The sequence below is a fragment of the Bactrocera tryoni genome, chromosome 5, assembly GCF_016617805.1.
Source record: "Bactrocera tryoni isolate S06 chromosome 5, CSIRO_BtryS06_freeze2, whole genome shotgun sequence".
Lineage (NCBI taxonomy): Eukaryota > Metazoa > Arthropoda > Insecta > Diptera > Tephritidae > Bactrocera > Bactrocera tryoni.
The window spans coordinates 81673805-81697844 of record NC_052503.1 but is presented as its reverse complement, the minus strand read 5'-3'; the positions used below and the strand labels follow the sequence as shown (position 1 = coordinate 81697844).

General features: G+C 35.5%; 5 protein-coding genes across 12 annotated transcripts; 3 read left to right on the top strand and 2 right to left on the bottom strand.

Annotated features, from left to right (window-relative positions):
- Positions 1–2788: 2788 nt before the first annotated feature.
- On the top strand, positions 2789–3726 carry LOC120778568 (peptidyl-prolyl cis-trans isomerase E-like). Its single transcript, XM_040110433.1, has one exon. It carries the CDS (start codon positions 2794–2796, stop codon positions 3724–3726), a length of 933 nt encoding a protein of 310 aa, XP_039966367.1. The 5' UTR covers positions 2789–2793.
- Positions 3727–10544: 6818 nt separating this feature from the next.
- LOC120778524 (G2/mitotic-specific cyclin-A) lies at positions 10545–16119 on the top strand. The gene is made up of 7 exons (XM_040110359.1): positions 10545–11225; positions 11503–11747; positions 11805–12099; positions 14093–14316; positions 14677–14881; positions 14938–15185; positions 15262–16119. The coding sequence occupies exons 1-7, from the start codon at positions 10971–10973 to the stop codon at positions 15431–15433; spliced, it is 1644 nt and encodes a 547-aa protein (XP_039966293.1). The 5' UTR covers positions 10545–10970; the 3' UTR covers positions 15434–16119.
- Positions 12558–13813, bottom strand: LOC120778525 (RIB43A-like with coiled-coils protein 2). Its single transcript, XM_040110360.1, has 2 exons — positions 13634–13813; positions 12558–13580 (listed from the first exon to the last, which is right to left on the bottom strand). The coding sequence occupies exons 1-2, from the start codon at positions 13754–13756 to the stop codon at positions 12558–12560; spliced, it is 1146 nt and encodes a 381-aa protein (XP_039966294.1). The 5' UTR covers positions 13757–13813.
- Positions 16120–17594: 1475 nt separating the features above from the next.
- Positions 17595–22359, bottom strand: LOC120778526 (NADH-cytochrome b5 reductase 3). 8 transcript variants are annotated; one of them, XM_040110367.1, is made up of 6 exons: positions 22341–22359; positions 21238–21338; positions 21054–21185; positions 18977–19630; positions 18813–18912; positions 17595–18044 (listed from the first exon to the last, which is right to left on the bottom strand). In XM_040110367.1, exons 3-6 carry the CDS (start codon positions 21078–21080, stop codon positions 17872–17874), a joined length of 954 nt encoding a protein of 317 aa, XP_039966301.1. In that variant the 5' UTR covers positions 21081–21185; positions 21238–21338; positions 22341–22359; the 3' UTR covers positions 17595–17871. The 8 variants fall into 8 exon arrangements, with proteins under 8 accessions (XP_039966301.1, XP_039966299.1, XP_039966297.1 ...); XM_040110365.1 differs by lacking the exon at positions 22341–22359 and adding an exon at positions 22181–22283; XM_040110363.1 differs by lacking the exon at positions 22341–22359 and adding an exon at positions 22021–22167.
- A 179-nt stretch (positions 22360–22538) lies between these two features.
- LOC120778528 (60S ribosomal protein L10a-2) lies at positions 22539–23997 on the top strand. Its single transcript, XM_040110370.1, has 3 exons — positions 22539–22645; positions 22929–23084; positions 23478–23997. Exons 1-3 carry the CDS (start codon positions 22641–22643, stop codon positions 23968–23970), a joined length of 654 nt encoding a protein of 217 aa, XP_039966304.1. The 5' UTR covers positions 22539–22640; the 3' UTR covers positions 23971–23997.
- The last annotated feature ends 43 nt before the right edge of the window (positions 23998–24040 follow it).

The following is a 24040-nucleotide window of genomic DNA, read 5'->3' as shown; positions in this document are numbered from 1 at the left end:
AAATAAAAAATATATTTTGATTCACCCCCAAATTTAGAAAAATAAAAATGTGTTCCAAATCACCGGTTTTTAAGGAAATTAGGCATTAAATGCAATATTCCGTATACAAAAATGCTTATAACTTCTAAACTACTGATCATAGAGAAATTCTAAAAATGCAGAAACTTGCGGAATCGCAAGGAGCATATTTTCATTAAATAAAAAATATATTTGGATTCACCCCCAAATTTAGAAAAATAAAAATGTGTTCCAAATCACCGGTTTTTAAGGAAATTAGGCATTAAATGCAATATTCCGTATACAAAAATGCTTATAACTTCTAAACTACTGATCATAGAGAAATTCTAAAAATGCAGAATTTTGCAGAATTGCGAGGGGCATATTTTCATTAAAGAAAAAATAAATATGGATTCACCCAGAAATTTAGAAAAATAAAAATGTGTTTCAAATCGCCGGTTTTTGAGGAGAAATCGTCAAAATGATTTAGTGATTAGTTTTTGATGATAATATTCAACTTTTTGTTTGATAATTCTTTTGGACAACATTTATGTCTAAATCTTCAAGAGGTGCTCTCCTCAGCTCACTCTTCGCTCCCTTTAATGTCCGTCTGCTGCCCCTTCAAAAAAAATGGTCCTCTCTCTTTCTTTCTTATCGGTCAACTTCCAGAGTTAGGTACAATAGATGTATAAATAAACAATACGAAAATATGACCTCTAATACCTATAAAGTTATAAATTATGCTATAAAACTGTATTTGGCACAAGGGGAAATAAAAAAAGAAAATAACCCCGCTCATTCCCCACATAACAGATCTGTTCAAAACTACTAAAAGTGCTATAAATCAATAAATTATTACGCCAAAGACATTAAATTTTAAATCCGGGAAAATGGAAGAAGGCTTTATGAGAGCCGGTAAGAAAATTCGACACTTTTTGATGAAACAAAACAGTTCCTTAGTGTGTGACATGATAATATCTGGTTAATAAATAAAATCGGGTCGATACTACCCCCACTTCCATATACTATGAATTTGTCAGTCAATATATGAGTTACATAGAGTATATGTATATATAAAATTGCTTAGATTCCGATCCTCTGGTTAACGTTTTACCTCTTAAGTTATTCATCTGTTTAATTTTTGAAAGTTGCAAGAGTATAAAATATTCGCTTGCACCCGAACATAGCTCTTTCTTACTTGCTTTATCCTATTACACACATTTTCGTTCCCAATATACACACATATATAACCAGAGTTGTGGTAAGGAAAACTGACGTTTTTGTATCATTTTGTATCACCTCACTACTGAATATTTATTTGAAAACTTTTTTTAGAAGTTACGCGGCATGCAACTCCACCGATGTAATAGTGTGGTGGATATAGAGCGCACATTAGGTGTCCCTTGGGAAAGTTATGAATTTTTGTTAGCAACAGAATGCACTCAAATGAGTCTCAAGACAGGAAAAACTACAAGTAGACCACGAATTTGCGGCAGAAAGCGGAAATGCAAAAACATTAGGGAACCGATAAAAAATTATTTAGTAACTTTTAATTTAATTTTCCAAATTTTTTCGCTCTGAAAGGAAACTAAACCAAAATATAATATTTTTACTCTACTCTAAATAAATAAATAAATAAATAAATAAATAAATTCATATTAGATAGGTAGAGAGTTATATATACATATGTATAAGTACACGATAATGTGTTCGGTTATTTTTATACGTCCTTATGATTCTCGTTATTATTGCTTTCTATTGTTAACATGTTTTATTACGTTGTATCGGGCGTGAACGATTTAAATACGAAATGAAAAGGAAACGCATTCCCGTTCGCTATAAATGACATACATAAATGACAGCAATGCACACAGTAGTCCTTTACTTAAACAAATTATTTCAACACTCTTGCTGCAGTACATGCGAACTTCCTACTCACATATGAGGATACTGATGGATATTGAAACTACTGTCATCTCATGCAAGTAAGTTTTCAGGTGCTTTCGTGTACTCATTATCATGATGTAAGTTCCACCTTCACCACACAATAGAAGTATAGCTAAGCACATAACTATCCATGTTTGGATGTATGTATGTTACATAATACATAAAAATATACATGATACATTGCATTGATTTGATTTGAGAATACCATAAAAAGCTAAGCCCATACACTGAGCTTGCAAACGAAGTCAGCTTCTCTGCTTTCACATATACACAACACTTCGTTGATCAGACATCGTGCGAGTACCAATTACAAAGACAATGTATGTATGTTTATATGCACTCAAGTTTTTTATATTCTAAAAAATAATAAATATTTTCATTAATTGTGAAATTTTTGAAATATAGGAAGTGGGGACGCATAATTGTAAATATTCACATATGCCATACAGATGTACATATGCACCTCCATTTCCACGTTTACACAATATGTATATGTACATATATACTAATAATCGTTTTTAAAACTTGCTGGTAGCCCCAAACACCTTGAACATGTAGCAACAGGTGAGTTGCAATTCCGATTTAATTTTTTAAGTTCAGTTTTATTTATTTTACTTATCGTTTTTTACGTATGCAAAATTGCTTTTAGTAAACTTATTTATCTGAAAAAAAATCTCCACAAAATTCAAACATTCACAATTGAATTTATATTGTTATTCCTCTTTATTTGATTTTGGTTGGTTTTCCCTTTTAAATTAAATATTTCGAAAATTTTTGTTTTATTATTTCGTGTATCTATAATTCGGCGACTTGTCATATAAATTGATATTTGCTTTCTATTTGGCAAATATGATTTCTGATAAAATGCGCGCTCAAATGTATCGCGATCATCGCCAACGTTTACGATACGTTCGATCTCGTGTTAATAGCGGTTCAGTTCGTTTGCCATCGCGTATCAGTGCAAATTGTGTCATCTCAGATTCGTTCCGTTCGTTGAAAAACAGAAATATGTGTAGGTCACAATCTAATCCAAATTTTTTACACCGACAACAGCTTCCCCAATTTGAGAAAAGAAATATCCAACAACATGCTCATCGTCTATCCACCAAATCAATCATAGATGAGCGTAGAAATATTATAAAGTCGAAATCTTTGGCAACAAACGAAAAGCTGAATAATCAACGTGGTAGTCCAATGACCTATCCATCGATTGCTCTAAGCAAGTATCCAATTTTGAATTTACCGGAAACTGGCATTCAGCTTCAACGTCTCTTGCGCCCCGTAATTTTTATGGACCTAGAGCTAAAGGCTCTTCGACCAGTGGGACGTGTACTTATTCAATTATATACGGAAGCATCGCCTCAAGTTGTATTGGAGTTCATCCGCTTAGCTAGAAACAATAGCGCAGAAAGCCTTTTCATCACTCGTGTCTTTCCATCTCTATGGTTGGAGGGAGAGTTAAGAATACCGCCAGATTCTCATACACACAGAAAACATGAATTCGATACACGAAGTTTAAATCACACAAACCATGGCGGTATTGTTTCTTATTCGCGTGAAAATATAAGTGGTATCGAAAGTGACCGACTAAGCTTTGCAATCTCCTTTCGACCACTGCCTGCAGCTAATAGCAAACGCATCGCTTTTGGACGAATTGTGGGTGGCTTAAAATATCTCTACGAACTTCAAGACTATGGCACAAAGAATGGAAAGCCGACAAGAAAAATTTTCATTAGCAAGTGTGGATTATTCTCAAAGACTTTGCCCTCGCGGAGATATTGAAATTACACATGAACTTATGAGCGAGATCATTTCGCATTTTCTAAACCGTAAAAGGTTATCAAAAATTAAGGATATATGTATGTACATGCTTATGTATGTAGGTTATAAGAAAAATTATGTGACTGATCAAGCCATTTAATTTGAAGGTGAAGAGTTAAATTCGAATTTATGAATTCACTTTTAGATTAAACGGCTTTTGCAAGTTCTATTGGTTTTGATTTCGATAAACAATCTTATAATAAAATATGACTTACATATGATATTAATATTTTTATGTCATAACGTAATTAGATCTGACTCCCCAAGTTAGAATACGCAGTAATAAAAATTTTTGGTTTTTTATTTATTAATAAATACAGAAATATATAGATTTCAAAACATATAAATAAACTTATTTAGTTCATCAGAAATATAGTAACAGTAACATTATGAAAAAAAAATATATTTATGCTTCATACAATATAATTTTTTTAATATTACTTACATGGTTTGATACATATATTTTCCAAAGAAAGCAATAAATTAAAACAAAAAAAAACTTGCTTGAGGTTATTAAAATAACGTGTTATCCAAGTAGAAGTACTTTTTTAATGACCTTTTTTTTACCAGATAACAGATAACATACATACTTATGTACATACATACAATGAACATATTATCCTGACATATTTTAATTATTTCAGTAATATGACATGATATTCAAGTAACTGAAATGAAATCTAAAATTAATAGCGGTTAAACCGAAAATTAAAGTTCCACGACTTTCAGGATTTCAAATACATACACATGCAAGTACGTTCAACATTTCTGAAAGGAGATTATTATCACTTTTTGTCGTTTTCTAATACTTTGCTTATCCATAGCACTTACGAATGTACATATGTACATATATACTATATGTATGGATTTGAGTGACTTATCCTTCCACAAGGCAGGACCATTTTGCGTACTAAGTTAATTTTAATACTGGGGGCTAATGAAAATATATGTACAATCTTATTTACATATACATACTTTCCTCTTTTTTAGGAATTATATTTTATTTGCCTTTGTCTGTTTAGCATTGGCAATTTTCATAGAATGTAAATTATATAATCTTTTCAGAGAATCCCAATCCTTTGCAATTTTATCTGAATCAATGCAAAGAAAACAAGAAAAAAGTTAGATGTACCAAAGCTAAAATGCCCTTCACAGGTTTATTTCTTATAGCATAAAGGGTATAAAATGACTTCTATCTTGATTATGAACGTTGGGTCCGTATGTACATATATGCTATAGACTGTAGCTTTGCCTTTGACAAATAATCTATACCAAATTTCATGAAAATAACTTGTCAAATAAAAAAATTTTTGAAGTTACAACGTGACTTCAGAGGAAGCAGTCTGCCAGCTGGCTCTATAAAAGACAAGCAGCCTTTCGATGCTATTTGATTTTAAAGTCGCGCAGTAAATTCGGAGGAAGCTAGATGTCAGTTGGCTCTATATGTAAGTAAAGTATGCAGCGTGCCTGGCCAGTGCTTAGGTGACTCCCGCGCCGCGATGTTATTCGATTTTAAAGTCGCGCAGTAAATTCGCGGGAAGCTGGCTGCCAGTTGGCTATATAAGTATAGCATGCAGCGTGCCTGGCCAGTGCTTAGGTGACTCTCACGCCGTGTTGTTACATGATTTGAAAGCCACGCAATAAATTCGCGGGAAGCTGGCGACCAGTTGGTTATATAAGTAAAGCATGCAGCGTGCCTTGCCAGTGCTTAGGTGACTCTCGCGCCGCGATATTATGTGATTTGAATGTCACGCGGTAAATTCGTGGGAAGCTAGCTGCCAGTTGGCTATGTAAGTAAAGCATGCAGCTTAGGTGACTCTCGCGCCGCGATATTATGTGATTTGAAAATGACGCGGTAAATTCGCGGGAAACTAGCTGCCAGTTGGCTGTATAAGTAAAGCATGGAGTGTGCCTGGCCAGTGCTTAGGTGACTCTCGCGCCGCGATATTATGTGATTTGAAAGTCACGCGGTAAATTCGCGGGAAGCTAGCTGCCAGTTGGTTGTATAAGTAAAGCATGCAGCGTGCCTGGCCAGTGCTTAGGTGACTCTCGCGCCGTGGTGTTATATGATTAGAAATTCGCGCGGAAAATTCGCGGGAAGCTAGCTGACAGTTGACTATACAAGCAAAGCATGCAGCGTGCCTGGCCAGTGCTTAGGTGACTCTCGCGCCGCGATATTATATGATTAGAAATTCGCGCGGAAAATTCGCGGGAAGCTAGCTGACAGTTGACTATACAAGCAAAGCATGCAGCGTGCCTGGCCAGTGCTTAGGTGACTCTCGCGCCGCGATATTATATGATTTGAAAGTCACGCGCTAAATTCGCAGGAAGCTAACTGACAGTTGGCTATATAAGTAAAGCATGCAGCGTGCCTGGCCAGTGCCTAGGTGACTCTCGCGCCGTGGTGTTATATGATTTGAAAGTCACGCGGAAAATCCGCGGGAAGCTAACTGCCAGTTGGCTATATAAGTAAAGCATGCAGCGTGCCCCGCCAGTGCTTAGGTGACTCTCGCGCCGTGGTGTTATATGATTTGAAAGTGACGCGCTAAATTCGCGGGAAGCTAGCTGCCAGTTGGCTATATAAACAAAGCATGCAGCGTGCCTGGCCAGTGCTTAGGTGACTCTCGCGCCGTGGTTTTATATGATTTGAAAGTCACGCGCTAAATTCGCGGGAAGCTAGCTGCCAGTTGGCTATATAAGTAAAGCATGCAGCGTGCCCGGCCAGTGCTTAGGTGACTCTGGCGCCGCGATATTATGTGATTTGAAAGTCACGCGCTAATTTCGCGGGAAGCTAACTGCCAGTTGGCTATATAAGTAAAGCATGCAGCGTGCCTGGCCAGTGGTTAGGTGACTCTCGCGCCGTGGTGTTATATGATTTGAAATTCGCGCGGAAAATTCGCGGGAAGCTGGCTGACAGTTGACTATACAAGTAAAGCATGCAGCGTGCCTGGCCAGTGCTTAGGTGACTCTCGCGCCGCGATATTATATGATTTGAAAGTCACGCGCTAAATTCGCGGGAAGCTAACTGCCAGTTGGCTATATAAGTAAAGCATGCAGCGTGCCCGGCCAGTGCTTAGGTGACTCTCGCGCCGTGGTGTTATATGATTTGAAAGTCACGCGCTAATTTCGCGGGAAGCTAACTGCCAGTTGGCTATATAAGTAAAGCATGCAGCGTGCCTGGCCAGTGCTTAGGTGACTCTCGCGCCGCGATATTATGTGATTTGAAAATGACGCGGTAAATTCGCGGGAAGCTAACTGCCAGTTGGCTATATAAGTAAAGCATGCAGCGTGCCTGGCCAGTGCTTAGGTGACTCTCGCGCCGCGATATTATGTGATTTGAAAGTCACGCGCTAAATTCGCGGGAAGCTAACTGCCAGTTGGCTATATAAGTAAAGCATGCAGCGTGCCCGGCCAGTGCTTAGGTGACTCTCGCGCCGTGGTGTTATATGATTTGAAAGTCACGCGCTAAATTCGCGGGAAGCTAACTGCCAGTTGGCTATATAAGTAAAGCATGCAGCGTGCCTGGCCAGTGCTTAGGTGACTCTCGCGCCGTGGTTTTATATGATTTTAAAGTCACGCGCTAAATTCGCGGGAAGCTAGCTGCCAGTTGGCTATATAAGTAAAGCATGCAGCGTGCCTGGCCAGTGCTTAGGTGACTCTTGCGCCGTGGTGTTATATGATTTGAAAGTCACGCGCTAATTTCGCGGGAAGCTAACTGCCAGTTGGCTATATAAGTAAAGCATGCAGCGTGCCTGGCCAGTGGTTAGGTGACTCTCGCGCCGCGATATTATGTGATTTGAAAATGACGCGGTAAATTCGCGGGAAGCTAACTGCCAGTTGGCTATATAAGTAAAGCATGCAGCGTGCCTGGCCAGTGGTTAGGTGACTCTCGCGCCGTGGTGTTATATGATTTGAACTTCGCGCGGAAAATTCGCGGGAAGCTGGCTGACAGTTGACTATACAAGTAAAGCATGCAGCGTGCCTGGCCAGTGCTTAGGTGACTCTCGCGCCGCGATATTATATGATTTGAAAGTCACGCGCTAAATTCGCGGGAAGCTAGCTGCCAGTTGGCTATATAAGTAAAGCATGCAGCGTGCCCGGCCAGTGCTTAGGTGACTCTGGCGCCGTGGTGTTATATGATTTGAAAGTCACGCGCTAAATTCGCGGGAAGCTAACTGCCAGTTGGCTATATAAGTAAAGCATGCAGCGTGCCTGGCCAGTGCTTAGGTGACTCTCGCGCCGCGATATTATATGATTTGAAATTCACGCGCTAAATTCGCGGGAAGCTAGCTGCCAGTTGGCTATATAAGTAAAGCATGCAGCGTGCCCGGCCAGTGCTTAGGTGACTCTCGCGCCGTGGTGTTATATGATTTGAAAGTCACGCGCTAAATTCGCGGGAAGCTAACTGCCAGTTGGCTATATAAGTAAAGCATGCAGCGTGCCTGGCCAGTGGTTAGGTGACTCTCGCGCCGTGGTGTTATATGATTTGAAAGTCACGCGGAAAATCCGCGGGAAGCTAACTGCCAGTTGGCTATATAAGTAAAGCATGCAGCGTGCCCCGCCAGTGCTTAGGTGACTCTCGCGCCGTGGTGTTATATGATTTGAAAGTGACGCGCTAAATTCGCGGGAAGCTAGCTGCCAGTTGGCTATATAAACAAAGCATGCAGCGTGCCTGGCCAGTGCTTAAGTGACTCTCGCGCCGTGGTTTTATATGATTTTAAAGTCACGCGCTAAATTCGCGGGAAGCTAGCTGCCAGTTGGCTATATAAGTAAAGCATGCAGCGTGCCCGGCCAGTGCTTAGGTGACTCTGGCGCTGTGGTGTTATATGATTTGAAATTCACGCGCTAAATTCGCGGGAAGCTAACTGCCAGTTGGCTATATAAACAAAGCATGCAGCGTGCCTGGCCAGTGCTTAAGTGACTCTCGCGCCGTGGTTTTATATGATTTTAAAGTCACGCGCTAAATTCGCGGGAAGCTGGCTGCCAGTTGGCTATACAAGTAAAGCATGCAGCGTGCCCGGCCAGTGCTTGGGTGACTCTCGCGCTGTGGTGTTATATGATTTGAAATTCACGCGCTAAATTCGCGGGAAGCTGGCTGACAGTTGACTATACAAGTAAAGCATACAGCGTGCCTGGCCAGTGCTTAGGTGACTCTCGCGCCGCGATATTATGTGATATGAAAGTCGCGCGGTAAATTCGCGGGAAGCTAGCTGCCAGTTGGCTATATAAGTAAAGCATGCAGCGTGCCTGGCCAGTGCTTAGGCGACTCTCGCGCCGTGGTGTTATATGATTTGAAATTCGCGCGGAAAATTCGCGGGAAGCTGGCTGCCAGTTGGCTATATAAGTGAAGCAGGCAGCGTGTCTGGCCAGTGCTTAGGTGACCCTCGCGCCGCGAAATTGTGTGATTTGAAAGTCACTCGGTAAATTCGCGGGAAGCTAGCTGCCAATTGGCAGTATAAGTAAAGCATGCAGCGTGCCTGGCCAGTGCTTAGGTGACCCTTGCGCCGCGATATTATGTGATTTGAAAGTCGCGCGGTAAATTCGCGGGAAGCTGGCTGCCAGTTGGCTATATAAGTAAAGCAGGCAGCGTGTCTGGCCAGTGCTTAGGTGACTCTCGCGCCGCGATATTATGTGATTTGAAAGTCACGCGGTAACTTCGCGGGAAGCTAGTTGCCTGTTGGCTATATGAGTAAAGCAGGCACGTTGCCTGGCCAGTGCTTAAGTGACTTTCGCGCCGTGATGTTATGTGATTTGAAAGTCACGGTGTAAATTCGCGGGAAGCTGGCTGTTAATTGGATCCATGTAAGTAAAGCAGGCAGCGTGCCTGGCTAGTGCGCACATGTATCCAGAATAGACCCTGACATGCCCGACGTATGTCCTGCATGCAACGAGTCTCCGCATGATACTGACCACCTCTTTGTATGCCCCACAAACCCCACCCATCTAACACCCTTCTCCCTTTGGTCCGACCCCGTCGAAAGAGCACGTTTCTTGGGCCTACCGTTAGATGACATCGACGACAACACAAATGACATTTACCATCCCAACGGGGATTAGATTTCCGTTAAAACAACAACAACAGTGCGCACATGTGCTAACCTCACGGGAAACTTACAGCAAGGTCGCTGTAGACAAGAGAAGCAGGCATATATGTACATATGTAAGTATATGTCAAAGAACATAAGCGAATGCAAGTGTATGTAAGTTCGTGCCATGGTGTAATTTCATTTTCGAAATTGTGCTTTTTCGATGTTCCCTCATAATAACTATTAACATTTTAGTACAGCGTTATTTGTGTCTTCTCTAAAGTTGAAATTCCCTGATTTATCTCTGAAAATGGTTAATACTGCTATTTCCCAGTCTCCAGATGTTAAACCGTGGTGAAATTCGCTCTTAAGTTTGTGCGGTGAAACACGGCCGAACGAAAAGTAAAATATTTTGATAATGGCCGAATCGTGAACCTTTTCTATAAATATCGTTCTATGAAGTAGCCATATAACTTTTACGTCGAAATAAATATAAATAATCACTAGGGCAGTACTAGTTATGTGAAGTGAGTTTTATGATCAACTTAATATGTAGTATTTATATATATGTATGTACATATATTTCAACAATACTAAGATTATGTAAATATAAATTTTTTTGTATATGTTTCGAAATGAATTTTCATACAATTAATCTCTTCGTTTCATTGAAGTGGCAACGCTGCATATTTTCAATGCTAACGAAGAAGAAGCACGCAAAATGAGTAGGAAAAATGGCGGCGAAATTGAAGCGACAAGCTACAAAATCATTATACCAAGCTCTTAGCTGACAACGACGGCGCACAAATTCAAAAATACTTTGAGTGGCGAATGGAGAAATAGAGTTGAAAGAAAATCATTGCCTGAAAATTTTGTGGAAACGCGCACATTGAATATAATTAATTAGTTGGTTGCATATTCGTGCACCGTTAAAATAATAACACTTGGAAATATATGTATGCAAATATTTTTTGGTAATTCAATTTAGACTGAATAAAAGTGAATTAAGGATTAAAAAAACAAGCTAATACATAGAATGTAAACATTTTTTATTTGTTGTCAAAATATTTTACACAATAAGTTTTGGAAAAATATCCAAATTGAATTAAAAGTGCATTTGGATCAAGTAAAAAAGAGTAACGAGCAAAGAAAGCGGTAAAGTAAAATTTATATTGCGCAATGGCTACTTTTCAAATTCATCAAGACGCCGAGAAGGAAAATCCTCATATAGCTGTTCCACTAAAAGAGAAAAATTTAGTTACCTGTAGCAACAGAGTGAATGTTCTACAACCATCTGGGTTTGGGGGCGCCGCCGTCCCAATCAAAGGAAAGCTTGGTGATGGTGTTAGTCGCACTAATTTTGCTGTGCTAAATGCAAATAACAATGTGGCACATGGACGTAATATAACTGGTGTTACAGCAGGTAGCAAATTGGTAAGAATTTTCACAAAACTAGTGTCAAAATATATTTAATTAAATTGATAATAATACGCATGCGTGGCAAATAGTACTTTGTTAAAGTTTCTTTTAGGTTTTTAATATAATTTTTTTATATTAGTGGTATATTAATAAATATGAGTATATACTTGTAACAGGACATGTAAAAAACCACTAAAATAACGGGTTCCTTCTCAAAACTCTTATCCAACACAAATATAGACATTTATTTGTATATTGTCAAAATTTAAATATTTTAACTTCATTGTTTCAGGCTTTTCGCGAAGTGGGGAATGCTAAAACGCATAATGACAATAATTCAGTGTTTGCAGCTGCAGCTATTAAGCAAACTGTAGTAGAGCAGTTCAAATCATTTTCAGTTTATGAGGATCAACCAGATGAGAGTTCGCAGACATATCATCGTTTTGGTACTAGCAGTGCATCAATTTCTTCTGCTAATGGAAAGGAAAATATTTGTTTTGATCAACAAAATAATCCAAATAAAAATGACTATAAGCAGTAAGCGGTTGGTTAAGTTCACATAGTTTCTGGATTAATTATTATTCATTTTTACAGTGATGGTCCGCAGAAAGAAAATAAAGTATATGACGACTGCCTTTTGGATACGACGCCAATGTCAGTATCAGAGGTTCTTTCACCGATGTCCGTAGACCGTTCCCAAGTGGGCACTGCTCAACAATCGGAATCGCAATTGATTGATGTTGACAATGACGATAAAAAGAGTACTGATACAACTACAGAGGAAGAGGAACAACAGCGGCGTCTTATTATTCCCCGTAATGATCGTCAACGCTTCTTTGAAGTGGTGGAATATCAAAGAAATATATTGGAATATTTCCATGAAAGTGAGGTATGTTGTGTTCAAGAATTTAGAAATCCAAAAAATGATTCTATTTTAAAATTGTCTCCAAAACTTGGTGCAACCGTTGAGGGCAATTTTGAAAATATAGTTCCATATACATATTTTCATAACTGAATCGATTCGTATTTAAAATACGAAACGATTCGATCAAATACATATTTTGCAAATATCTTGTCTGCTTTCCCGCCACATGAGTTTTTCACCCCCTAGCATTGAACATAAGGGATGATTTGCTCAGCTGCTGTCATTCATTTTTAATTTCGTATTTCGTTGAGGGTAATCACATTGTAACAACATGGCAATCTCTCTAAAGACTAAATATAGTTTAATAGAAAAAATGTATTGAATTGAAGCATGCTTTTGCTAGTTTTTTTTTTTTTTTTTTTTTTTCAAAAAAGCATATTAATTTATTTTTAATATTAGATTTTGATTGAATAATAAAAAAATCAACGTGAAGTTTTGTTGAACTGGTCATAAAACTCTTTAGATACATAATTTTTGTTTAAATCCTTATTCGACATCTCGTTTTGCTTTTTTTGCTCCACTGCAAGACGCGCATTGTAACGTATGTGATCGTCCAGTAATTGTTTTTGATTTCTTTCCAACTCCAACTGCTTTAACATCAATTCTCGATCCATATTTAGAGCGTACTGTTCCCACTGTTTGTCCATAAGCTGTTGATCAGTTTGCTTTTTCTTGTTGGTAATTTTTTGTTGTAACTGTTCCTCATGGAATTTAGCGAGTTCATCAGCAGACATACCTCGGTACATAAAGGCAATTTTTTTTGTTGGATTTGTCCTTGACTGTGCTGCATCCGGATTTTCAGTAAGCATATCACTAGTGAGCATATTATAGATTTCAGCTAAATCGTCTTCGTTGTTTTCTTTTTTTTCACGAATACGATCGAATCTTTTAGATTTTGCTAATTGCGTGTTATAATCATAAATAGCTGCTGTCATTTGGTTACGTATTTTCCGCTCTGAATTTGCCATATCCTCAAGACGTTTATCCCGAGAAGCAATTGATTCCTGCATTATTAAATCGGCCTTGATACGATCCTCTTCAGCTTGCTTTCGTTCTTGAACTTGTTGATCTAACCATGCACGTTGCTGAGCCCGCTGGCGCAATTTTCGTTCACTATGGCCCAGATCTTCACCTGAGAAAATTTGTGCACTAGAAATTCCAAGACGTACATCGTCGTCGGCCACGCGTGCCGGTAAAGCTCTTTTTATCCTATTTGGATCGTTTAAATCAAATTCACGGCGCTGATCTTTACGCTGAAAACGACAGCGATAATAATTGAGATCTGCTTCGGCAACACGCTTTCGTTTATCCATTTCTAGAGACTTTGCATAAATTGCGAGTTGCTGGCGCTGGGTCTGGTCTTCGTAACGCCGTTCACATTCAGCTTCAACCTGCCTTTGCTTGTTTTTTTCGGCAATTTGTCGTTCCAGTGCGCCCAAATCCAACTATATAAAAAAAAATTTGATTAGGGTCAAAATAAAAACAGTGTAAAACCTACGCCGAAGAGTCTCTGTTTAGCATTGAATATCCTGTTTTTCCGTTCATCCTCAAATTGTAAACGCCTTTGCAGTTTAGCGGATTCATTTATATCATCCTTAGTCGCAATCGGAATCTTAAACATATGGAGTTTATTCTTTGAATAGAAAAGTTTCCAAAATTTATAATATAATTTATAATATGTTATACACACAACTAAAAAGTAAAGTATCAGTTATTTTTGAAAAGTTCACTAGCTACTGACTGAATATATATATTTTTTGTAAAGTAAAAAGTAATAAACTAAGGTTTGTTTGTTGGTAGCTGGGCAACGCGTATTGATGTGTATCCACAAATTGTAGAAAAGTGAATCGTTAACAAGTTATGACCCTCGCCATTTCAAAATATTAAGAATCAAGAATTTTTAAGAATTACTTTAATAACTTCTGAATCAATATAATTCTTATATAAAATTTTACAGAAAAAACATCGACCCAAGCCGCACTACATGCGCCGCCAGGCCGACATTAATCATTCAATGCGTACGATTCTCGTAGATTGGTTAGTTGAAGTGTCTGAAGAGTACAATTTGGATACAGAAACGCTATATCTTTCCGTTTCTTATATTGATCGATTTCTCAGCCAAATGTCTGTGGTACGCAGCAAACTGCAATTAGTTGGTACCGCAGCCATGTACATTGCATCGTAAGTTTGAAAGTAAAACCTACATTTGTCAATATTTATATCGTCACCTAAAATGCAAAGTAACGTATGATCAAAAAATTCGAAATTGATTATTTCATTGATTATGATCCACTACTTCAAATTCCATACATATAAGTACATATGTCCAAGATTTTAAGGTTCTGCTATTAGATATAACCCAGTTTTAACCAATATTTAAGTTTTGTTTCCTCACATTCCATTTTATAACGTGTTTCATCTTTCCCCTGTGAATTTCCGAAAATGTTGGTACGTTATTTTGCATTTTAGGTGACGATGTATAACTAAATGTTGTTTATGTAACTACTTATATTATTATTTTTTTATTAACAAAAAATATAGAAAGTATGAAGAAATCTACCCTCCAGATGTTGGTGAATTTGTGTTCATTACCGATGATACCTATAATAAAGCCCAAGTTTTGCGAATGGAACAGATTATTTTGAAAATTTTAGCATTTGACTTATGCACGCCAACTGCGTATGTGTTTATCAACACTTATGCTGTATTGTTAAATATGACAGATAAGCTAAAATTTCTAACTCAGGTTAGAGAAATATTTTTAACAATATACGAAAAAATATTTTTAATTTACGTTTATAGTATATTTGTGAGTTATCACTTTTGGAAGCGGATCCGTATTTACGATTTCTACCATCATTAATGTCGGCTGCTGCTCATGCACTAGCTAGGCACCTATTGGACTATGCAATTTGGAATTCAGAATTAGAAGAGATAACATCGTATAAATTAGAAGACCTCAAAGAGGTAATATTACACCTCTCTAAATCACACAAAGCGGCCACTAAACTTGCGCAGCAGGCCATACAGGAAAAATACAGGGCAGATAAGTAAGTACACTAGATTAACCAAAGTTTATAAAACAATATATGTATATATTTAAAAAAAAATTACAATTTTTTTAAGGTATAAAAAAGTTTCAAGCATCAAACCTGTTGAACTGGACGATGAAGCATTCGAACTTCTAGTACGTAAAAATAATGGGTTGTTTAGCAACGAAATGACCAACCTTGGAAAGATATCAACGAATTCAAGCAATGAACATGTACAGCGAACAATTTCTCTGATGTTCAACTGATATGTATTATAGTTGACACATTGGAGTTCGTATGTTATGAATTAGTGTTAATTGAAAAACGCTTAATTTTTGTTCGTATTTTATTTGTTCCTTGTTTTGATTTTTGTACAGAGGCTTGACTATCTTTTTTATCAAGCAACCGTTTAGCACGGTTACTTAAGATCATTATATTTTTAAATACATACAGATTTGTTAGAAATGTAGAATTTCCTTTAAATGAAAATTATAAATACTCTGTTATGATACTGTGAAAATTTAAAAAGACCCAATCTGAACTCTATTTTTTCATTAAAAGTATTTTAGGTCAACTTTCAATTTATTTTATGGGTTGTAATTTTGCTAAAATCAATCACGGTTGCTTGAATATTATAGTAATGCCATTTAAATGCATGTGTCTAAAAATAAACGATACCCCTAATCTTTTTATTTTTTTAGTATTTTTGTATTTTTAGTTGTTATTTGTCCTTTTAAATTATTTTATTCCCTACACTATACAATACATCGATGTTAAACTAATTTAATCCACAGAAATATCGAAATTATATAAGTAGAAAGACGATTTGTCACAAAATTAATATATATAGTAATGCGAAATTCAAATATTATTTAATAAAACCCACAACATTAATAATAAAATATTCACACTAGATATAAGGTCTAGTAAAAAGGTAGTAAAAAGCGAAAAATGCTCCGTTTAATTTTATAATTTTTTAGTATTTTGAAAGAAGCCGTCGGCCGATTGACAGAAAACTGGGACAGTCTATTTTCATAAGCTCTCTTGAAAATACTTTTTCACCAGCAAACTCATTCGCCATGGGCAGCAACAGGTAGTAATCACTTGGTGCGACCAACAACCAAGCTTCTGGAACACCAAACACACAGCAAACCCTTCCTGCCGTCTTCACCAGTAACCATCAGCTTCAGAAATTTAGAGTTTGCGCCCGATTGACTGCTACAGTATAGGGATCATAAAGGTTATTCACATTTGCAGCGACCTTGCGATTTTTCCTTTATCGAAAAAAAACTAAAATATTTTCTCTTTGCTGGTGTCCATATTTGACGCTGAGCCAACCAATCACAGAATTGTCAAAATTTTTCGTACAAAATCTTATTTTTCTAGAATACTAAATAAATATAATGGATTTTTTTCACTTTACCAAAAATTTTTTACAAATTAATAGTTTAATTTAAGTTGGATTTCAGTGCGAGATCACTTTTTTTTGCAGGCATAGGATTGAACAGATATTCGTCGGAATTATTTTATTTGTATTTAAATTGGTTCATTCAGTATTTCAAAGTAATAAAATTAACTTAAATTTTGTTCCTGTGGTAGTTTATATTTTTAATATGAATTAATATAGTAGTAGATAAGCTGCCTGCACTAATGTATTTTTAAATAATGCTAGTTATTTACATACAAAATAATTGAAATATACATTTAAAGCAATAAATAAAAACATTACCGAAAATTTATTAGCTTTAGCCAACACTAGTTTTTAGACATTACAAATATACAGAAGTTTATTAAAGTAGAAACGAAAAATAGTAAAAAAAAGAAATTCATTAAAAATTTTGACAAGAATTATTTTAGATGATCAGTAGAGTTAATTATAACACCAAATTTCTTTGAAGTCTTTTCATTTATTCATTTCAATTGTTGAAATCTTTGCAATGTAGACTATTTTGGAGACATAAGTATGATTGTTTTTTTTTATGAATATTTTTAATTATTAAAATTTTAGTATTAGAAAAGTTTGACAAGAACAATAATACAATTAATGTAACATGCCACACTCTGCGAATGAATAAAATAATTTGAATCTCCTTCGAAAGCACGACACGTTACAAAGGGTGTAGCAGTTGATTTTTTAAGATGTATGATGTTAGTGTGTTAGTGTGGCATTTGTAGACATTGCACCTGTCGAAGGCTAAAATGTGATACAGTTGAGCTAAAATTGTTTACTTATATACAATTTGATTCATCTAGTATCAATTGTTTCTCTTCTTTCAATGATTTATCTAAAAACAGTAAAAATTGCTCAATCCACTATACAGCGATCATCGGAGCTGATGGAGATATTACTTTTATGGCGAGATATTAAAGGAATTTCTTGCAAATATTTCCTATTGACTGTACCAATGTTTTTCATTCGCAAAACTATTTTTAGAGATATAAGAATCGAGTTTATTGCAAAATAATAAAATTAATTATTTTTAATTTATGATTTTCTTTACAATTCAATAAGTTTTTACAATGCTTTGATAGTCATTTACGTAATGAGTCTGCAATTTGACTATATATTTAACCAACAGCATTAATAACAAGATAATAATTTTTATTGCCATGCACATTTATAATTACATATATAGTACTTTAGTGCATATTTTATTCAGGAATATGGACGACTCTATAATCAACATAACTTGTTTATATATTTTTAATATGCGAATCTGGTATCTGGATGAAATTCCAATTTATCTAAAGCTGGATTACAAGCGAAATTTATCATTGGTGGTGGACCGCACATTAACACCAAAGTATCTTCAGAAGCCGGGAAAAGATGTTGTTTAATCATGTCATCGTTTATAAAGCCTACATCATATATCCAGCCTGTGTAATAAATAAAGATTTAGTATTAACTACCGCTATAATACTTGATTTATTTATGTATTTACATTGTTAATTAAATAGTTTTATACCTGATAAAAGTTTAACTATACATTTTTTACGTTATACGTTTTTCCATTTAGTAACTGAAACGCATATCAGCATGATGACCGATGCGCTCCAAGCCGGGTATACAAGTATAATTGACCATCGGTGGCGGACCACACAGTAAGCAAAGCGTGTTTGAACTCGGCGAAAAAAGTTGAGAGCGCATCATTTCATCATTGACATATCCAACGCTATATGGCCAGACTGATATAAAAATTATCCAAAAGCAGCATTTAAAAAGAGAATTAATTATTGCTTCAGATATTGATCGAAAAACCAAAGGAAGCACACAATAAACATTAAATATTTTCTATTTTAAAAACTCTCATCTGATATAGCGAATATGGTTAATGGGCCTGAGAAATTAAACAACAAATGCTTTCACGTTGTTTCTTATTTACTCAAATAATTTATCCGCGGAAAAAAGTCACATGCATGAGTAAAGCAGCGGCGGGTATAGAACCCTATTGCAGTTTTGATACCGTGGTTAAATATTTATAAAAGCGACTTAACAATGTGTGAATCTATTAGTATACTGTACATAAATATACTCATAATTTTTAATTCAACAAATTTAACGATAGTTTAAGGTAGAAGGTGTCCTTTTATAAGTCCAATCATTGTATTTATAAATAGTATGCATATTTAAGTATTTATATTTACCTTCAGAAGCTTTATCAATCGTATACCACACCTTTAATTGATCTGGATATTTTTTGACTAATTCGTCCAATTCGTTACGCAACAAAATATCGGCTTCACTCTAAACAGAACAAATAGCCACAATTCAAGAAATATATTCATATAAATTACTTTATTTGTCTTACCTGATTGGCAAATAATAGGGCAAGTTCAGTTTTGTCTTTATCATTGTGTTTTAGAACATCCCGTATTAGCTGTAACATTGGTGTAATTCCAGTGCCACCGGATATCATATTTACACGCTTTGCTATAACGGTCTTTGGTGGATCTTTTCGAAGCTTCTTAACTTGAAAACGGCCTTGACCTTGATATTGTAATCGTCCGGAAGGACCACGGAAGGAGATCTTATCGCCGATATTCATTTGATCTAAATATTGTGTCATTTTACCACCTCCTGGGAATTTTGGATGAACATTCTTAAAATATACTTTAATGACCAAATCGACATAACCAACGTCATCATCACTGGATATTGGAGTATAAGGACGAATGACCAATTCGTTATCTATGGTTGCGATCAAATGAATGTGCTGTCCAACGGGCAATCCAAGAACATGTTGGTTCGATGGTAAACCAAACCGAAAACGTCGAGTATCGTGGCTAAGAATTTCTTTCTCAATTAATGGCAACTGATATTTGTCATTTGGATCAACTAGTGTGCGTAGGCGAGCGGTGCGATTGGGTTCAGGTCGTGGTTTCGACGACTTCTTATTAAGAATGTAATTAATGATGGCAGCACCCACCACCACAGCTGCAATACCAACTACAATTGGAACTAACTATTTAAAAAAAATGTCAATTAGTAAAACAATTATCAATAAATAAATGATATACACATAGTTACATAAAAAAATTAAGTCATGAAATAATTATTACAATTATATAAAATTACTGAAAACTTATTAAAGACATAAAGTACACAAATATAGTATATAAAGGTTATTTCAATGTGCAATATGAGGTGAGTGTATAATGTCCAAAGTGTTCGTTACTTATCTTGATATTTGAACGTTATCTCTTTGAAAATCTTAGCGAACAATTTTTCAACAAAAACTTCATATTATTTAAAAATTAATTTATAACAAAGAAATAGCACTTTGCCAGTTGCATAATTACAAAACTAATTTAATAATGGAATTTCGACAGAGAAGTTTTTAACTACGCCACCAAAATAAATTAATGTAATAAACTCTACGATCGAGACTCTCACATGCGTGTTAACTTTCAGAATTAGCACAAACAACTATTTTTGTTCGATTAAGTAAATGTTTTGCTTACATCTAAATCAGCCATTTTTGTGATTTTACACCACACGTACATACATATATAATAATATACCGATGAACTTTAACACACCAATTCACTAGACTTCTATTAAAAATAACCGCGTTTAATTTGAAATGTGCTTTTTCGTCTGATTGCTTGTATTTCACTATTTTAACGTATATGCATGAGCGGGCTAAAAACACACAGCTCGTCAAAAGCAGCTGTTAGCTTTGCCGGCTCTCACTCCACTAAGGTTACTGGAACAACTACAGCTATTAGTTAAAATAGAGATACACATATTGCTTACATATATACTACATATAAAAATAATTGTTTAATATTGACACACGTAATGATGAGTTTTGCTTTTTCGAGCAAAGTATATACATAAAAAATTAATAAAAATGGAGAAATTATGAGATTATACAATGTTCTCTTAAATTATTAAAAACGATAACGTACATATACATACATATGTATGTATGTATTTGTTTGAGCAATAAATATCTCTTATACGCGTAAATAGCTTGAATATTAGCCCAAAATTGATGTATTATACTTTTCGATTAATTTTGCTTGTCAGCAGTTTTAATTATATTACGGCTTGGTTGATAAACTCATCGATTCTTATCCATGAACACCAGTCCTTAATGGAATGGGCGATGAAAGTAATATTTCATATTATCAGCCGAACCAAAACTATTGAAGTTCATTTCAACGTACTGAATATACTTTATTATCAGTTATATGCGTAACTTTAAAGGGGATTTTTAATGTTTCCGAATTTGTAATACTTTACTATTTTACGAATACATCGAGTAATTGTATATTTTCATTAGATAGTTTAGCATACATACTTGTACATACATATGTATGTGTATATATGCAAGTACGTAAATTACGTATACATTTGTACGTTATTATGTCAGGACTTACATGCGTTTCGTAAAACGGACGAGCCATTGTTAGAATATAAATATTAAAAATCGTTGTTTGAAGATGTAGAAATATATTCACACGTCATCCAAATAGTCGCTATCAATTCGTAACTACAACACCTCAAAGGCACTACAGATTTGAATTATATTAATTTATGGACGAATTTTAAACAAATGTTTACCTAGGTATCTTATAATGTTGTTATTTGTGTGTAAGATTCCTTCGTGCCTTTTAATCTTTGTCGTAATGAGCACTTTCCATTTGAGGGTGTGGAGTATTGCACTGAAAGAGAAATACGTAGATATATTCATAATTTAATGTTGTACAAAATTTACGTCACAATTGAATGATTTATGGAATGAAATTGGCAGATGGAGTTTGCTGTACCGATATTTCTAATGCAATATCGATTTTGCAAACGAGTTGATTACAGAACAAAAACGAAGAATTGTCCACGCTTATTTCGTAATGATGTGGGAGGATGGAAGAAATCTGCAGAACATATGCTGCTCTATAATTATTCTTCCTCAGTTGTCTTATTATACATGTATGTATGTAGATGTATATCTGGCACGAAATATGACTTTTTATACAATAACAAAACGATGGGTATAATATATACATAAATATAACCTTGCTGGTCCAATTCTTTAATTACGTATTGAGTACTGTTAAATTTTATATTATTACTTTTCTTGGATTAACAGCTATCCCTTGTGCTCTTCATTTATATCGAAAAATATTTAATAACATTGTGATGACAACGTCCGATGATAGTTGGCAGGACTAACGTTAACTAAACCACATCGAGCTAATTGGAATGTAATGCTTCTTAAGGAATGTTTTTGGATTTATTGATTGGGATGAATGAAAGGATAGAAAATTACTTCATTATTATTCGTTATTTCATTTAATTTCCAAATTCTTTAAATGGAAAAGTGCATTGAAGTCTGGCCGTACTTACAAATTCTAGCGGCTTTTGCCGGTATACTTTTAAGCACATTTATAAATAAGAGATTTGTTCACAAACCCTTGTAAAATTTCAAAAACATTTTATTATACTATCGTCAAAGTAAAGAAAATAATTTAAAGAAATACTGCGCGGGCATTGGACTATTTCTTACAATTAGAAATCTTTGAGGATTAATTATTTCTATTCGTTCAACTTTCGTTCCGTTTGTTTTCATTATTTTTCGCCTTTTCTCTTACATTTCGTACATTAGGCGGAGATATACTAAATACAATTTTCGTTCTATGAGGCTATATAACAGTTGCAGGTCTCACCATTATTGATCTTAGGATATTGCATTCTATTATGAAGATTTTTTTTGCGGATTACGCATATCGATTTTGAAAAAAATATTAATTAGGTTCTACGACAAGGGTAATTTTCGTTGTAATAAAGAATATCACACAAATTTTATAAAAAGTCGCAGTAGCTGCTTTAAGGAAAGGACAGATGGCGCTAAGAGTGACCAGTTGGTAATAGTGTTTCAGTGTTTTCAATGAACGTCAATTGGAACGGATTTAACAAATTTATGCAACAGTCATTCTTTCTCACATTGTTCGTCGTAAGGTGCAGACATGGCGTAAGTACTGACTGTGGATGCATTGTGGTTTTAGATTTTTTTCTTTTTATAAAATAATATAAAATACCTGCAATCCAAAACCAGCTTCTTGGTTTATTAATAATCTATTGTAGTTTGGATATGATTGCAATAATAATGTTAAAATTTTTGGCATAATTCTAAAGGTTATTCTCGTTTAGAATTTTAGCTTAAATTTTAAACAATTCAAATTTAGCATGTATGCAAATAGACCGAAATATTTTGAACTAAGATTTATATGTTTCTTCCTTCTTTTTTTTCACAGGTCGAAAGTGTCTCGCGATACACTCTATGAGTCGGTTAACGCAGTTTTGGAATTTTCCCAAAAGAAGAAACGTGGATTTTTGGAGACATGTGAACTACAAATTGGTCTTAAAAACTACGATCCTCAAAAGGATAAGCGTTTCTCCGGCACAGTCAAGTACGTGGGTAGCACCTGAGTTGATTTGCGATATGTGGTTATGCAAAACTGCATTACACATGGTTCCTACAACTCAGGTAGCCAAGAGATATAAGCTGTAAATTTATCTCTTGGCGGACCTCAACTCAGGGTCTTAAAATCAAATTGAGTAGGTCTTTTGACCGAATTTTAGATTTAAGTTAGAAAAAAATGATGAACTGTGTAAGTTTAGGTTATATGATTACAATTCATTATTCGATGTGATGTTAGAAAATATTTTGCATGTATTACCTGAAAACCATTAGAGCCTTTTGGTTTATTTGTGGATAGAAATGACTGATCAATATTGAATATGAATTTGTATTTGATATAAATATGAATACATCTAATAAAAATTTTTCTCTTGATTGATAGATTGAAGCATATCCCACGTCCCAAGATGAAGGTGTGCATTCTCGGTGACCAACAACATTGTGACGAAGCTAAAGCTAATGGCGTGGAATGCATGGATGCAGAGGCTTTGAAAAAACTAAATAAGAACAAAAAATTAGTGAAAAAACTAGCAAAGTCCTACGATGCATTTTTGGCTTCAGAATCATTGATTAAGCAAATTCCTCGTTTGTTGGGTCCAGGTTTGAATAAGGCCGGTAAATTCCCTGGTCTGTTGTCGCATACAGAGTCCATGATGGCTAAAATTGAAGAAGTGAAATCAACCATCAAGTTCCAAATGAAAAAGGTATTGTGCTTATCCGTCGCTGTTGGTCATGTGGATATGAAACCCGATGAGCTGGTGCAGAATATTCATTTGTCAATTAATTTCTTGGTTTCGCTTTTGAAGAAAAATTGGCAAAATGTGCGTTCGTTGCACATCAAGTCGTCTATGGGACCACCACAACGTTTGTACTAATGAAAAATATTTTATGTGCGCCATATATATTTGGAAATAAATGTGTAATGTAAAGATTTTTTTTGTAATT